A 17,294-nucleotide genomic window follows, 5' to 3' on the forward strand; every position below is an offset into this window, starting at 1 on the left:
TCAGGATTTTCAATTAGTTGGGGTTTCACTGGTTTCCCACCCAAACTATCTCTTCCTAGTTCTTCATAGGATTTTTCTATGATTCTGGCAAGTTCAAATGGTTGGTCTGCTATATCTGTTTCCTTCAATCTTTGGCGGATCGCCACATTTGCTGCTTCCCCTTTTATGTTTGCTAGTAATATTGCCAAGACCTGCTTGAAGTCTTTCAGTAATTTCATACCCAGAGTTAAAGCAGGTTCTGGACCGTATTCATTTTGAATCTGTTTTAGCACTTCTGGTATTACCGCCATGGACGGAACACCATGTGTTTTTGTGTAAATGGAAGCAAAGACTGTACCCCAAGTGTCACAGTCCTCCACATGTGGTGCGATCCCCATTGGGAGACAGATAGTCAGAATTCTGTGTTTTTCCACAGGGGTGGTATCTGGAAATACCGCCTCTATTTGAGTTATTTTCTGTGCTAACCAGAATGGAATTTGTTCCCGTTTAATGGGTACTTTACCTAGACAGGACTGTATGTTCTGTGGTGTGATTTGATTTGTGTTCCCCTGGTGAGGGGTCAGCTGTGGAATTTTAATAGCTGGTTGGACTGTTGAAGTCCTCATTACATATTGGACTAGTTGTCTGTGTATTTTAATCAGTTGTTTTAACTGTGTTAAAAGTTCTGGTATTGCCATTTTTTCAATGTCTGGATGTGGTGTGTATCCGGCTAGAACCGGCCACGTTGCTCCTGGTCTACCTAGTGGACCGAGCCTGGTGATGTGATCATTATGTTTTAGGGCGCCTTTAAACCAGAGCAGGTGCTCTTGGTATTTGAGTGGTATTTCCACCTCCTCGAACGGGGTGTACTCATCCGGAGGTTCCTCTATCTTGTAATAATGGAACTCCTTTGTTACAGCGTTTGCTGCTGGAAAATGTATCCATGAATAGAATACCTCTGTCTGCCGATATTCATGTGCCTCAATTACGAATATGACTGTACCACCTCTTGGTGTCAGTCCATTTTCTATAAGTTTTAAAGTTATAGTTTTTCTTATGTTGACCGGGATGAGTATTGCACCCGGGTCAGTTTGCAGGAGACTTGTGTCATCCGCTAGGAGTTGAGCTGCTATTCTAGCTGCCTCCCTTTCTTCTTCATTGTCTGACATTTTACTGACAAGAAGGTTTTTTGTTGCAGATCAGGTTTTCAAGGAAACAAAGATTAGATGCACAATATTTTGGAACACTGTATCCTTCAACGTTGAATAAACCAAAAACCATACATAGGAGTCTCCTCCTACTAAGTTTGGCGGATTTAACCTTTCACCCACTCCAGACGTCTTTGGAGTTTTATGGAAAAAAGGGTCTGTGTGAAAAAGCACGACTGAGTTACTCTAATGTCTTGCGTTAGATTTATCGCCTATCCAAACCGTTGGGCGCCATGTAGTGTAGTTCCTATTATCCCAATAGGCTCTGCGCATTGGAATAATATCTTCAATAGTATAGACGTAGGACTGTGGTTAACTAGGTCTTCTACTGACGATATTAGACTTAAAGTTATGTGTGCCAGCTAGTTCAGAGTTCACTAGAAACTTTCTCGAATAGGCAAGGAGGAGTTTAACCTCCCTGGATAGACAAGAAGGGATTTAGTTTCTGACAACCATAGAACATGACAACTTTGCTCTCCCCTAATCAAGAGTATATCTCTAGAGTCGTGTGAAAACAAAAGACAACTATTTTACTCAGTCAGTACGTGCATTCTTAGTTTCACCAGTTTGTAGAGAAATAAGAGATGGGCGTGCTTCAATAAAAAGATGTTATTTATTGATCAGTCTCTTTTCTCATACAAGAGAAATGAATCGCTAGTATTGCAATACTTATAGTTAAGTAAAGTGCATACAGTAAAAACAGAATTATAAAATAATACTGTAAAAGCATTTATATGGTTTCTTAGCCATATGATACTTAAAATGGATAAAAGATATACATACAAATATACATTGACTAATCGTACTCAACTGGTGCTTCTAACTACGCCTACCCCGGTGTACCTGACCTGAGCCTAATACTTGGGAGGGAGTAAGTAAGTAGCAGTTTAAGTTAAGTTTGTTTTGCCAAGAATCTGACTCAAGAATTCTCTGTAAGGCGTTAGTCAGTTCAGTACCTGGGATTTAGAAGGCTGGAGGGTTGGTATCTCTGTCTCAGGACTCGATATCCCAGTTACCCGCGAGGGCGGCTGGAAACGCCGGAGGCTGGATTTCTCAGCAGGAGAAAAGGCAGCGTCTCTCTCAGCGCGTCAAAAGGGAGGGGCAGCGTCCGTGGGCTTTTCTGCATCAGCTGGGCTCTCTGGCAAGTAGCGCTGCTCCAAGCTCGTCACCACCGTGTCTTAGCTTAGGGCAGCGTCGGTATATTTATACCTGAAAGGTGCCGTGTTTGACGTAAGGATGGACATAAGACGTCAGCAAGAATGTCATAAGGACTGGTCGTTCTTACATTCTTTGCAGGAGTTCTCGAGCGAAATCAAAACAATAGCTGCGGGGGATTTCCCAGGTCTGTTGGAGGTTTGATTTGTTTTGAGAACTTGGTGTGCTTTCTAGGGGGCTGAAGGGATAGTGCTTGCTTAATGTGACAGCATGCGCTATGACCTAATCTGAAAACGGGTTTCTGTGCCGGTGTATGGACATTAATGAATTAATAACCGGACAAGGGTCAGAAATAGGAGTATCAATATGGGTACCTAGATAAACACACTACAAGACCCTTAGCCAAGGAACAAATGATCTGAATGTCATCGGCATAGGAAAAGAGGGAGAGACCAGCCTCTTTTACAACATCCGCCAATGGACGGACTTACATATTTAAAAGTAGAGGGCTCAGCACCGACCCTTGAGGAACCCCATAAGGGTATGAATAGGAGTTGGGATTCGCTGACGCAGAAAGAACCTGAAAGGTTTGGTCAGCTAAAAAAGATGCGATCCACTGCAAGGCTGATCCAGCTAGGCCCACCTCCTGCAAGGATCTCAACAAGACAGAATTAGACACAGTGTCAAAAGCGGCGCTAAGGTCGGGAGCAGTGAAATGGGACAGCAATTGGATGGCTTAGTAGGGTCGGCATTGGTGTTCTTAAAGAGAGGGAGGATCATGGCATGTTTCCATTTCTGAGGAACAACGCTCTCCGACGGGGAAGGAACTAGGCTCCAGGAGGTCCAAGTTTCCAGGTTATTGGGAGAGGGACTTTTAACATGTGATCCTGGTTTTCTAAGCAGTGCAGAATGTATTTGTTTGACTTTATCATTGAAGTAGAGGGCAAGTTCTTCACACTGGCCACCAGTAAGAGCAGGGGGGTAGTCTGAGTTTCTGCGCTGGAGAGTTCTTTTACTAACTTAAAAAGTGTTTTCAAGTACTTTTGGCCCTGAGGGATTGAATGGGCAGCCTGAATTACTTTACAAAGAGTGTGGCATTCCTTGAGGGCCTTTTTATATGCTACTTTATCTCCTTCAAAATAATGTTTCCTCCAGCATCTTTCAAGGAATTTCCATTTCGATTTTTCACTTTCCAGCTCCATAGAAAACCAGGGAGTGGGTGTCTGTTGTCTTTTAATGCGCTTGTTCGATATAGGGATGCAAGTGTCTACTGCTAGAACAATCCAATTTTGGATTACCTTGAGTAAGTAACGAGAATCTGGTCTGCCACTGGTTTGCTATCAACTAACAATTTATTTAGAGCTGAGACTTCAAGTTTGGCACAATGTTTCCTTTTTTGATCAGTTAGCAGGCAGGTCGCTAAAGGAAAAAAAGCCACTTTCAATGAGAACAAATGATCTGACCAACATAAGGGAAGCACAGGGACACAGCTAAGATCAAGTAAATTGGAAAAAATAGGATCTAACAGATGGCCCCCTATGTGGGTAGGACCTGAATTGCATAGATGAATGTTCAAAGCTTCTAAATAATCAATGAGTGACAAACTCATGGTACATTTTGAAGGGAAATAAACAATGCATTCACCTCCACCAAGGATTTCAGACTGTTTCTCAATGTGCAGTTGTAGAGATAACACATTGTCCGGCAGCCTGGACAATGCAGGGAACAAAGTTGCATACTACTAACGAGGAAGGTAGGGGGCAAAGGGGCAGAGCTTGTAGGTGACTTGGTACCTTTTTGTTAAAGGGGAGGCCCTGGGGACCCTTATTCCCCAGGGCTGTGTTCTTTTTTTTAAGGAGAGAAGGGCTCAGTGGCTCCAATTCCTGGGTCTATTCAGACCATGTGGAACCCATCCCTAGTTTAATATAGTTGGGTGTCCCACCCAGGGCACCCACCATGCACAATGTTGGGGACTGAGGGGAGAGTCCCTGGGCCACCGTGGCATCAGCCGGCTCCCTTCATAATGCGGGAGCAGGCATTGTTGCAGCCCTAGATAGCAGCTTTTTTATGCTACTCCCTCTAGGTAGGAACAATCCAATAATCTGTTTCCTGGCAGGGAAACAAATCAAAAGTCTTTTCCCAGCAGGTAGGAACATTTTTAAAGCTCCCGCCCGCTGGGAATTGATATCATGTTAGCTCCAGTTTGGTTGGAGTTTTAGAAATGCTCCCACCAGGCAGGCACCGAACACAGATTTCTCTGTCCATGCCGGTCTGGGCATGTAAACTGCTGTGTCCCAGGGTGGACTCTCCTCGGCATAGCAAGTGATCCAGCCTGTCATGTACCCCAATCTAGGCCTAAGTAGCTAAACAACCTTTCACCTACATTTGATCTACCTTGCTCTGCATAACGGGTCTAGCACTAAGCTTTTACCCAGTTAGGTGCTGAATAAATGTCGATCAGTGTCCTTGAATTTTGCCTCATTTATTATGCATGCGGATTCTAAGAGAGTTCCCTGCACCTGACGTACATAGGATTAACATACTCTGCATAAAAGTCATGTCATCTTCATCCTAGGAAAAAAGAACTACTTTGCATAACAGGTACGGATTTTGTCTCATTTACATAATCGTACTCACAACATATCAATTGTGTTAGGAACCAGAGGCTATCTTTATGGTATAAAAGAACCATACCTACACAAGATAGACAGAGGAGAAGCTTTCACGCTGACACAAGACATTGAGGTCCCTGCACGCAGAAGCTCCAGCACGCAGTGTTCGGACATCCGATGTAGGGTGTCCAACTCAAGAACATGACAGGGTCCTTCGTTCTCTCCCATCAGGTAATGGGATTGGCTCCTTCCTAAGGGATTTTTGGCTTTTCACCTACATACATGCTAGGTACACATAGGTACACTTATATCGAGTTTGCATCTTAGGAGTGTGCTTGATTACTGTCATATTTATATGCCTGCATGTATTCACTGTTTTAGCACCATGGTAGAATTCTATCTTTCATTTACTCTGTTGATGCTTACATTTGTTTATGTCTAATGATTGTTGCAGCAAACATATTTTGTACTAGAACTAGAACTAGCTTACCCGTGGCGCGTTGCTGTGATCTCAGAAGAAATGAAACTTCTTATGATAACATTTAATTTACATTGTGTCATTTTTATTGAAACTTTATTTTTATCGTACATGGGGTATGGCTCGTACATCCATCGTACATGAGCTACAGCTCGTACACCCATCGTACATGGGGTACGGCTCGTACACCCATCGTACATGGGGTACGGCTCATACACCCATCGTACATGGAGTACGGCTCGTACACCCATCGTACATGGGGTACGGTTCGTACACCCCATGACTGCAGGGGTATGGTGCATACCCCTGCGATCATGGGGGTACACACCGTACCCAGGGGGGCCGTTCCATACCTGTTTCGGCATGAACTCTGCTTTTACGGCTGTTTTCAGCTCCCGTAGAAAAAGGGTCGTACGGTTCGTACCCGATATGTACTTGCTGGGTCATAAAAAACAGACGTGATCTGTACAGATGTCGCGTACAGCGGGTTCAGAGGGAGAATTGTACGGAGATTAGAGTCGTACGGTCTCTGTACGACTCGTACGGAGTACGGCTCCTGGTACGAATCGTACTTTGTCGTATGTACGGGGGACGTTGCAGTACGATTGACTGAGCAAAAAGAACTGGACTGTTTCCATGATCTTTGAATGATCAAGGGTTGTCAATCAATCAATCAATCATAGCATTTGTATAGCGCGCTACTCACCCGGAGGGGTCTCAAGGCGCTGGGGGGGGTCTGCTACTGCTCAAAGAGCCAGGTCTTGAGTTGCTTCCTGAAGGAAAGGTGGTCCGGGGTCAGACGGAGGTGGATGGGGAGGGAGTTCCATGTCTTGGCTGCCAGGTAGGAGAAGGATCTTCCTCCGGTGGTGGCTCTGCGGATGCGTGGAACGGCAGCGAGGGCGAGGCTGGTGGATCGTAGCTGGCGGGTGGGAGAGCCTTGTGTGCGTGGGTGAGGAGTCTGAACGTGATCCTCTTGCTGACGGGAAGCCAGTGCAGGTCTCTCAGGTGTCTGGAGATGTGGCTCTGTTGGGGGATTTACAGGATGAGTCATGCGGAGGCGTTCTGGATGCGTTGGAGTCTTTTCTGAAGTTTGGCTGTGGTTCCGGCGTAGAGGGTGTTTCCGTAGTCCAGTCGGCTGGTGACGAGTGCCTGGGTGACCGTCTTCCTGGTTTCGGTGGGGATCCATCGGAAGATCTTTCGGAGCATACGCAGGGTGTTGAAGCATGACGACGAGATGGCGTTGACTTGTCTGGTCATCGAGAGGGAGGAGTCCAGGATGAAGCCCAGGTTTCATGCGTGGTCCGTTGACTTGGGAGCGGTGCCCAGGGCAGGGGGCCACCAGGAGTCGTCCCAGGCGGAGGGCGATGATGCCAGGATGAGGACTTCCATCTTGTCTGAGTTCAGTTTCAGGCGGCTGTTCTTCATCCATTCGGCGATGTCTTTCATCCCTTCGTGTAGGTTGGTTCTGGCGGTGGCGGGGTCGTTTGTGAGGGAGAGGATCAGCTGGGTGTCGTTGGCGTAGGAAATGATGTTGAGGTTGTGTTGGCGTGCAATGGCTGCGAGGGTGCTCATGTAGACATTGAAGAGGGTGGGGCTGAGTGATGATCCTTGTGGTACGTCGCAGATGACTTTGGTGGCCTCGGATCTGAACGGGGGCATGCGGACCCTCTGGGTTCTTCCGTTGAGGAACGAGATGATCCATTCCAGTGCCTTCTCTTGGATTCCGATGTTGTTGAGGCGCTGGACTAGGGTGCGGTGGCAGACCATGTCGAACGCTGCGGAGAGGTCCAGGAGGATGAGGGCCGCTGTTTCTCCGTTGTCGAGCAGGGATCTGATGTCATCTGTGGCTGCGATGAGGGCGGTCTCGGTGCTGTGGTTGGCTCGGAAGCCGGACTGCGAGTGGTCGAGTGATCCGTTCGTCTCGAGGAAGGCGGCAAGCTGACTGTTGACGGTCTTCTCGATGACCTTGGCAGGAAAAGGGAGGAGCGAGATGGGATGGTAGTTCTTGAGGTCGGTGGGGTCCACTGTTGGTTTCTTCAAGAGGGCGCTGAGTTCGGCGTGCTTCCAGCTCTCCGGGAAGGTGGCAGTGTTGAAGGAGGTGTTGATGATGTCCCGGAGTTGGGGTGTGATGATGGAGTCGGATTTGTTGAAGACGTGGTGGGGGCAGGGGTCGGTTGGTGATCCGGAGTGGATGGTGTTCATCACGCGGGTGGTGTCTTTGGTGCTGACCGGAGTCCAGGTGCAGAGGGTTGTAGTGGGGGGCATTGGCTCGGTCATTGGGTGCGTGGTCGGTGCGCCGAAGCTGTTGTGTATGTCGGCGATCTTGCTGTGGAAGAACGAGGCGAGTGAGTCGCAGAGGTCTTGCGAGGGAGTGATGTCGTTGTTTCCGGCGCTGGGGTTGGAGAGCTCGTTGACGATGCTGAAGAGTTCCTTACTGTTGTGGGCGTTGTTGTCCAGTTGTTCTTTGAATGCTATCTTTTTGGTGGTGCGGATCAGCTGGTGGTGTTTGCGGGTGGCGTGCTTGAGGGCAGTCATGTTGTCTGTGGTCTTGTTGTTGCTCCAGGCTTTCTCGAGGGTTCGGCCGTTCTTCTTGGAGTTCTTGAGTTCATCGGTGAACCAGGAGGATTTCTTTCTGCCGGGTCTGCTGGGAAGGGTCTTCAGTGGTGCGAGGTTGTCTGCACAGTTGGTGATCCACTGTGTGAGGTTGGTGGCTGCTTCGTTGGGGTCCGTTGTGCTGGCGGGTGGGTTCTGGCTGAGGCAGGTGGTGAGCTGGTCGGCGGTGATCTTGTTCCAGCTCCTACAAGGATCCTGTTGCGGGTGGTGGTGGGTCGTGGTTCTTTTGAAGCTGAAGTGTACGCAGCTGTGGTCCGTTCAATGGAGTCCGGTGGAGTGGCTGAAGGAGATGTGCTTGCTGGAGGAGAAGACGGGGTCAAGCGTGTGTCCGGCGTAGTGGGTGGGGGTGTTCACCAGTTGCTTGAGTCCGAGGTTGGCGAGGTTGTCCAGCAGGGTGGTGGTGTTGGTGTCTTTGTTGTTCTCCAGGTGGAAGTTGAGGTCTCCTAGGAGGATGTAGTCGGCGGAAGGGAGGGCGTGCGGGCTGATGAAGTCTGCGATGTCTTCGCTGAATTGTGTGCGTGGTCCCGGGGGTCTGTAGATGAGGGTGCCTCTGAGGGTCGTCTTGGGGTCGGTGTGTATCTGGAAGTGGAGGTGTTCAGCGGCGGTGAGGGTGTCGTCGGAGTTGGTCGTGATACGGATGGTGTTCTTGTGTATGATGGTGATGCCTCCTCCGGTCTGGTTGACGCGGTCCCTCCTGGTGATCTTGTACCCATCCGGGATGGCGATGGCAATGTCGGGGGCTGAGGAGGCATTCATCCAGGTTTCCGTGAGGAAGGCGACGTCTGGTGAAGTTGTGTCGAGGAGGTTCCAGAGTCCCACGGCGTGTCTGCGGACGGAGCGGGTGTTGAGCAAGATGCACTTGAGGTGGTTGTTGCTGTTGCTCGGCTTGGCAGATGTGGTGTAGGTTCGGAGGCAGGTGAAGCGGCAGGCTTGGCAAGTGAAGGGTCCATGGGTGCGTTTCGGGGTGGCTCGGTAGCAGGCAGGGTTCCGTCCGGCATTGAGTGCGTTGAGGGTGGCGGCGTCGTAGGTCCGTTGGGTGGTCTTGCCTCGGCAGGGGCCAGGGGTCCTGGCGCTGGGAGCCGGCCAGGCGCAGACGGGCGCACACAGGCTTGCCTTTGGCGAGTCTACGGTGCACAATCGGCGCGACCGCTGCATGTGAACAATGCGCGGATGCGTGGGCGTCATAAGTAGGGAGCCGGGAGGGAGGGTCAGCTGGCTGGCGGGAGCGGGGCGGCGAATGGGCTGGCGGGGGGGGTGCGGCCGCAGGGAGGCAGCGGCGGGAAGAGACTGGGGCGGGCGGGCGGCTCAGCGGCGGCTGGGTCGCCCGAGACAGAAACAGAGGCAGAAACAGAAGGCTAGGCAGAAACAGAAGGCTGCAAATCTGGAGTGTGGAGGCTACCTAGCAGGTAGCTGGCAGCAGGCAGCAGAGGAGCGTGGGGACGACCTAGCCTGGAACAGGCTCAGCGGTCGCTCCTTCTCAGGTGAGAGCTATCCCCTTAAGTAGGGAGCCGGGAGGGAGGGTCACCTGGGTGGCGGGGCGGCGAATGGGCTGGCGGGGGGGTGCTCCGAACGGCTATTTGGAGCAGTTTTTCCGGAATCGGGTTTGGCCCCTAAGTGAGTACGATTGACTGAGCAAAAAGAACTGGACTGTTTCCATGATCGTTGAATGATCAAGGGTTGTCATGTTCGATAGTTGCCAGAAACTATTCACTCCTTGGTAATGTTAAGGGGCTTATGGTGGCAATGTGAGCCAGCTGGTCCAAAGGCCAACATATCCTTTGGGGGGTCCGGAATCAGTCTAGACACCAATCCCTTAGTTGATGTTGTCTAAACGCGCAGATCCTATTAATTTTTAGGAACTACACGACAAGCCCCAGGGGATAAAAAAAAAAAAAAAAAAATTCATAATTGTAAAGCACGAACATATCACTCCTTAAGGGTTCAAGGTGCTGGGGCCATCAGGGAGATTAAGTGAGCTATTGCCTAAAGTCACATGATGGTGAGCTGCTGCCAGCGTCGGGGATTGAACCGTGAGCACTGAGCTCCAGAGTCAGCCGCTCTGGCTGCTTATGTTGCATGGTAAAGGCATGCATGGTAAAGGCATATGCATGTTAAAAGCATATTTAAAAGTCATGTTATTAACGTGAAGGAATTAACTGGGATCTTTACAGAGGCTGGCTTCTTGCGTTAGCTAGGTGGGTGCAGCTAATGTTTTCAAATTTGCATGTAATCGACTATCAAACTTCTATAACTGGTCTAGATCTATAAACCTACATTCAGGAGTGACTGGCTCTTTCTAGCAGGGGTGTGTTCTGCCTTATGTTTTTTGAGCCAGGTAAGTATGTGAATAGAGAGTTGCCATTTGTGAAAAACTGTCGCAATCTCAGTTGTCTGGGGACAGACAATGACTTATCCGATATGTTGAACTGAGAATTGTGATTGTCCAACAGTATGGTGATGGAAAGTTTTCGGCTGAGGAGATGTGATGTGTATTCTTTGAATGTTGTTTTAACCTCCAAAGGTTCTCAAGTAGGGATAATTTAGTTATTGTTGGCATTGGACAACCTTTTGAATGCGTATGCAATGTAATGCAGCTCTCAGTTATCTTGATGAGGTTGTTAAGGACCACTAAGCCTCCACAGTCGCTTTGCAACAACTGAGGCATTTGCTTATACAAAGGATGGGTAAACAGATGGGAGCTCCATGCTAAGCCAGGACCTCAGCCAATGAAGGTGGTTTATGGGAAGGAACTAACCTAGTGCCCAACCATGTGTATGCAGATTTTGAAATGCTGATGTCGGTGTTTGTTCCACAGTGAATTATCTGCAAACCCTAATTACGAAAGAAACATTTCCATTTGCCATGACTATTCAGGTATATAACAGGAAAAGAAATAACTTTAATCTAATTGACACACACTAACTTTGGGCTATATTCCTTGCTCGTGATGAACAATCCCAGCATCAGAGGGAGAGCACATGCTCTTTCACTTAATTCCAAACAAACTAAACATATGTACAGCTGGCAGTGTACTACCAGTTGTGCAAATTATCTTAAATTGAGTCATGTACTGAACAAAACATGGCCACTGCCTTTAGTAGACTCTCCAGGCCTCTGGCTTGCTCAACTTGCTTTTTTGTGACTAACCTATGATGTGAACTTATATCATTCTCTTGGCAAAATTACAGTCATGAACAGACACCCACTGCCTCTAATACCTTTCTTGAGCAAGCCCCTATTTTCTGCTCAAGTGCTGAGCAAATTCCGTTAAATACTTGGCCATCAAGGAGAACTATGGGATGGCGATTGCCAGGTTTTAAACCTTTTCTTGTGGGTGTAACAGCGATAATCAAGATTATTATTCCACCTAAATTCATGTACCGTTTTACCAACAAACCACGTATCCATTTTTTTTTAACTATGAGGGTTTCGCAAATTAGACTTGCATGGGCCATTAAGCCATCCTAATTATCTTACTTGTTACATCACTCATGACATGTTCTATGACATCATTGATAACATCACTGCAACATATGAAAATTACATCACTGCGAACTGCGTAGTAACCTGTTTGCACTGTGCAAGATGCTGTTTTCAATGATTGCACAGTGCGGACATGCATCTGCACTGTGTAATCATTGAAAACGGCATATTGCACAGTGCGAGCTGGAGTTTTCTGCCACTCGAGTAGATTTTTACCCGAGCAGCAGCTTTCTCAACGCGGACAGGTAGTATCTCATCGCGACCGATCGCAAGCATACGCGACCACTCGCAATAAGAAACCTGACCTCCCCACGTTGAGAATCAGGCCGGGAGACTTATTTTCCACACTCGCGATCGGCATCTTGATGGTGCTGATCGCGAACGAGGAAAAAGTCTCGCCGGGAACTAATTTTGCTTGCTCGCGGTCGCCAACTTGACGTTGAGGACCACGAGCAAGCAAAAAATGACCGCTGCGCTACGCATGTTTGCACTGTGCTGCGTGCAGTTCGCGTAGTGGGAAGTTGCACAAACTACGCAAGCGTAGCGTAGTGCTTTGTTCAGGGGTAGGTTTTTGGATGCGTTTGTCATCTGGGGAACAAGCACCCAATGATTTTGAAGTGATAAACAAGAAGGAACCATAAAGCCAACCACACAGTGACTACAGAGATCTTCATCCTTAAACTAGATGAGGACACCTGGGAGAAAGCCAGAGCTGCCAGAAAAGCAGACGAATCTTTGCAGTTAGAGACACCCTCAAATACCCCAAAATCCCCATGCAGGCTAAAAGTAGGCGTGTTATACATGGCTAGGCCAATGCATGCAATGTGAATTTGAAGCAAGGGGAGAGAAACAGGTAAATGAAGGGAGAGGAAGATGGACTTGGAGGAAGAAAGGCTGGGAGAATGTGAATGGGCAACTAAGGAAGAGCTGCTGGGAACTGGAAGTTACAGAAATAGCAGATGGAGAGGAAATATAGAGGATGATGAACAGAAAGAAACAGTGCTGTCAGGAAATAGATAAATATAAAGAAATGGGTCAGGAGAGCAATTAAAAATAAATAGAACTAGTGAGAGAGAATTTAGAAGACACATGTGCAGGAAAGATTAAACTAGCGCAGGACTGGGTGGGTGGGCGTAGGAGAAACAGCAGCTGCAAGTTAGAGACAGAGAATAAAATTAATCAAAGTGGGGAAAATACAGGGATTAGTAAAGGAGTGAGATTGGGCAAGTAGGAAAACGGTGAGTGGAAGGCAGCATATGAGTAGGAGAGGGGTGAGAAAGAGAGGATTAAAAGAGAAGGAGAGAAAGGAGAGAGAGAGGGTGAGAGAAATAGGAAGGGGAAAGGAAAGAACACCTGGCAAAGAGAGATAAGCAAAGAGAGAAAAAGCAATAAAAAGATAGATAGAAATGCAGGCTTCCAAGTAGTGCCCTATCATACTGTATATTGTGAGCTCACCATAGACAATCCATCGCTCCAAAGGATGGCGCTCACATTAATCGTTATCTTTCTGTCCTCTGGGGCCATCGTGTCTATGTTTTCACTTTCAGTGCCTGGAATTCCTCCTTCTGAGATATCTGAATATTGAGTATGTCGAAGGGGGCAGGGGAGTCTCCATGCTCATCAAAGAAGATTTCATCCCCTGTGTCCATCTTAACATGCAGATGTTTCAGATAATGAAGGAGCTATGGAAAGAAATATTGGAAAAAGGAGAATAAAAAAGCCATCCTCTTCCACCTTGTCTCATTTTCTCTTATACTACATTGAATTGCAAACTGATGTTGAGAACTCACCTGCAAGAGCCTGATAAAAAATAGGGCTAGATTCATCAAACATGACACATATCTCTTTTGGGAGAAAAAAATTGTGCTGCATTGCTCAACCTTTTTGTTCCACGATCTGCTTATATTTATGACGCATTGTCATGTGAGAGCGATGCTTGCGATGTGACACAGCACTTTGTGACATAAAATGTCACTGCCTAATGCAAAGTGTCATTACATTACACTACACTTTAATAAGCATAACAAAGAGTATCAAAGAGTGATGCAAGCTTTCTGAATTGTTCCAAGAAGTGGGGAAGCTAGGATGACAGGTTTTAAAAAGTGGTGATTAATTTGTTTTCAAATTATAAGACTTAGGACTCCATTAGGATGACGGGCGGACATTGTCCGCCCGCCACCCTATCGTAGAACGGGACCGCCCGCCATAAGGGCGGGGGTCCCGTGGGGCGAATTAGGATGTGCCCGCCACAGTGGCGGGCACATCCTGTAGTTTCAGCATTGTGGCGGGCGGTGCACTCTGCACCGCCCGCCACAATGTTTGAAATGCTTTCTTGCATTTGCATATGCAAAGCGGCAGGCACCGCGCGGTGCCTGCCGCTTTGCATATGCAAATGTGGGGGGTACCATAGGTACCCCCCATGTGCCCCCCGACAGTGGTGGCAACCTGGGGGCCCTGCAGGGGGCCCCCGCAGCAATCTCCGCCTGCCTTTCCGTGGCGGCATTGCCGCCGCGGAAAGGCCTCTACTTTTTGCCATTGTAATATGGCTGGCGGTGTCCATTGGACACCGCCACCATATTAATCTATTACCGCCGCGGTCGCAGGGCGACCGCGGCGGTAAAGCGGCAGATGGTCTTTCTGTCCGCCACTGTCCCCTCCGCCATCCTAATCTGGCGGAGGGGAAAACGAGATTGCTTTTCGAGCGGATTGCCTCCGCCAGGGTGGCGGTGGCCACCGCCACCCTGGCGGAGGCAATCCGCCCTACATCCTAATGGGGCCCTTAATGTACAATAAGCTTGCAAGAGAATGTGTACAGCCATGAGAAAAAAAGGAACATATGTAGCGTGCCAAATATTAGCACCTCAACATGGCTACAAAAATGCATGTGTACCAGCATTGATGTGTGATGTTACAATGCGTAAGGAAGTTATTAAGGGGCTGATTTGTCAAAGGTTTATCCAATGCATCGCAGCATGACACCTTGCTCTGCTGTGATGCATGAGAGGGAGAGGGCAGGATTGCATCATATTCAACATTATATGGTGTATTCCTGTCTTCCCCGTGCACCGGCACGCAATGTGCTGCTGTTAAAACTGGTGAATACGTTGTCAATGTACACCATGAATGGTGAGGCCCAACAGCAGCAATACCAGTAAATGCAATGTTGATGAACGCCATAAACTGTGCACGCATAACAATGTCAAAACGAGTAAAAGCAATGTCGATGTACGCTATGATAACTGTGTGCACAATAATGAGAATGTCGGCAAATATGATATCAATCACGAGCTCCTATCGCTGCTGTCGAATTCACTCAAGATGACCTCCTCATTAATCCTGAGTTAGATATACGTGGTCAAACAGGCCCTGTGACCTAAACCCAGGCTTACCGATCAATAGGTCACAGGTGGGGTTACGGTTATATTCAACCCGAAGACAAATGGGCAACCAGGGAAAACCCTGAACAATTCCACAGATAGCCAGCTACATCACAAACAGGTCCAAGAGATTGGCCCCAATAAAACAAGTTATGCCAAATGCTCAAGTTCCAAAAATACCACAAAGTTAGATGCCACATTTATCTAGGAATACTCAGCCAATCAGGACACAGCATGCAAACCACATGTAGTGATCACACACTCCTCATTCCAGGCATCTGTACACATACACACTGGAAAACCAAGTGAAAGGCACCCCTTTTACACCAAAGTAATAGGGTTCTGTTGTAGAAACTATAAATGCCAATATATCCTTTGGTGAACCATATGTTACACACTACTCATCGCATTCATCCAGAACGCATACGTCACTTCATACAAAAATAGCACCGAAGGGGAGACATCAACTTTTGCTGAATACAGAGTGCCACTATGCAGATTTAATACAAATATTACAAATAGGTTTATTAAAATCATTCAAAAACTTTTTGTCAACTCATTACAAGAAAAACTAATGTCCAAGGGAATCTAATCCATATACTGCATACATATACACAATAATAATGCCCAACACAAATTACATATACAAAAAACACGGTTTGATCAAAGGAAGAGAATTAAAAAGATAGAAACAAAAGAGAGTTTTTCAACAAGACAATGCGCTTTGCCATCAATAAAGCCTATCTGTGACGAGATGACTTTAAGGCTGAAACTCGATATGTTGAAGATTATTTTACATCTCTTGTGCCAGCCAACAACACAGATTAGGGATAAGGGCGTCAACGGATTTAGATGGTATCGTCCTGGTTAAACCATCTTTATCAAGACTGTAACCTAACTCTCGTATGGCATATATAAAACCAATCCATGTTATACACCTGCATGTAAAATATATAATTATGTAATTACCACAAAATATTACAATACTATAAACATTATAGGACATATAGCTGGCTATCTAGACATAAAATATTGCCAAAATCTACATAAAACTACTAAACATATATTTACCATTAGCACATGTTTTAATTTTTATGTATATTCAATAAGTCCAAGTTTTTAGCAAAATATTTAAAATCCATAATTAAAATCCAACAGTGTAGAAAATATCCTGCATTTACCAGACCCTAGTTACACATTGCTCCTCCTCTCTTCACAAGCTGCGGGAATCCTGGGAAAGGGATGTGGGAGAGCTGGAAGAGGAAGATTGGCGGGAAGCCCTTGAAGCCCCAAGAGGTGCAGCTATTGCAATGCGCCTAAGACTCATCTAATTCAAATACCTACATAGAGCCTATTACACTAGAGAGAGACTGTGGCGGGCTGGTCTGATTGAGACCACCGACTGTCTGAGATGCGGCCAAGAGGTGGGCACCTTCCTTCACACGGTATGGAACTGCGGAGCTTTGGCTGGGTTCTGAAGAGGGGTATGGGAGTGTTTGTCTGAAGTGTTGGGGTGGGACCTTCCTCGTACTCCACAATTAGGCCTACTACATGTCTTGGAAGGGGTGGGCGTAATTTATATAAAAGGCATCTGTTGCTACTGGGCCTTACCGTTGCCAAGAGGGACGCGGTCCAGGCCTGGAAGGACCCACGGGCTCATCCGATTGTGGTGTGGAAGAAAGGACTAGATTTTTGTATGGGGCTGGAGCGTCCTATCTTTGAGGCCAGGGGCTGCTCTAGGAAACATTATAAATTATGGAAGAGATGGGCAGATTACTGGGGTCTGTGGTTAGATCCACCAGTACAACAGGAGGATTGCACGGGACTGGTGTGAAGGGGCCACAGGTGCGGCATTGTGTACATTGTTATATTCATGTGACTTCTTTCAAGAACGAGATGAAATTGTGCAGGGGGTTAGGGTGGGATCCGGGCGGGGGGAGTTGGCAGTGGGGGGCTGGGGGTGGGGTACATGTTCTGTTTAAAATAATGTATAGATTGCTTCTCATTTGCTGATGTCTACTTGTTTGTAGTTTCTCCGGAGTGCGGAGGGCTGCGCCTTGTGTACAATCTGTCAATAAAATGTGTTTAAAAAAAAAAATCCAACATTGTGCGTTCGGGCATCACCACATGGCAAAGATTCATAGGCACCCTCACTTCGTAAACTTACACACATCCACATCCATACTCCATCTCATCCTTACTCAAATTGATTTGGTTTCTAAAAAATGTCTGAGTGGTGGAGTCATAAAATGATTAAAAACACAATCTCTCATCAAAATAATAAATAAGTGGAAACAAATATCACCTCTTGCAGTAGACTTTTCAAGCTGTATTGATACTACATTGGAAAGTTTGTGTAAAATGTAGAAACACATACTCGTCACCTTTC

General features: G+C 47.1%; 1 protein-coding gene across 1 annotated transcript in view; it reads right to left on the reverse strand.

Moving 5' to 3' along the window:
- The window catches only part of LOC144774093 (vomeronasal type-2 receptor 26-like), a 47,408-nt gene extending 34,356 nt beyond the window's left edge, over nucleotides 1–13,052 (reverse strand). Inside the window, exon 1 of the mRNA XM_078659119.1 lies at nucleotides 12,984–13,052. Within this exon, the coding sequence (XP_078515245.1) occupies nucleotides 12,984–13,052 (69 nt within the window). The remainder of the gene's footprint in view (nucleotides 1–12,983) is intronic.
- Between the last annotated feature and the right edge of the window lie 4,242 nt (nucleotides 13,053–17,294).

This window comes from Lissotriton helveticus, chromosome 8 (genome assembly GCF_964261635.1).
Source record: "Lissotriton helveticus chromosome 8, aLisHel1.1, whole genome shotgun sequence".
Taxonomy (NCBI): Eukaryota; Metazoa; Chordata; class Amphibia; order Caudata; family Salamandridae; genus Lissotriton; species Lissotriton helveticus.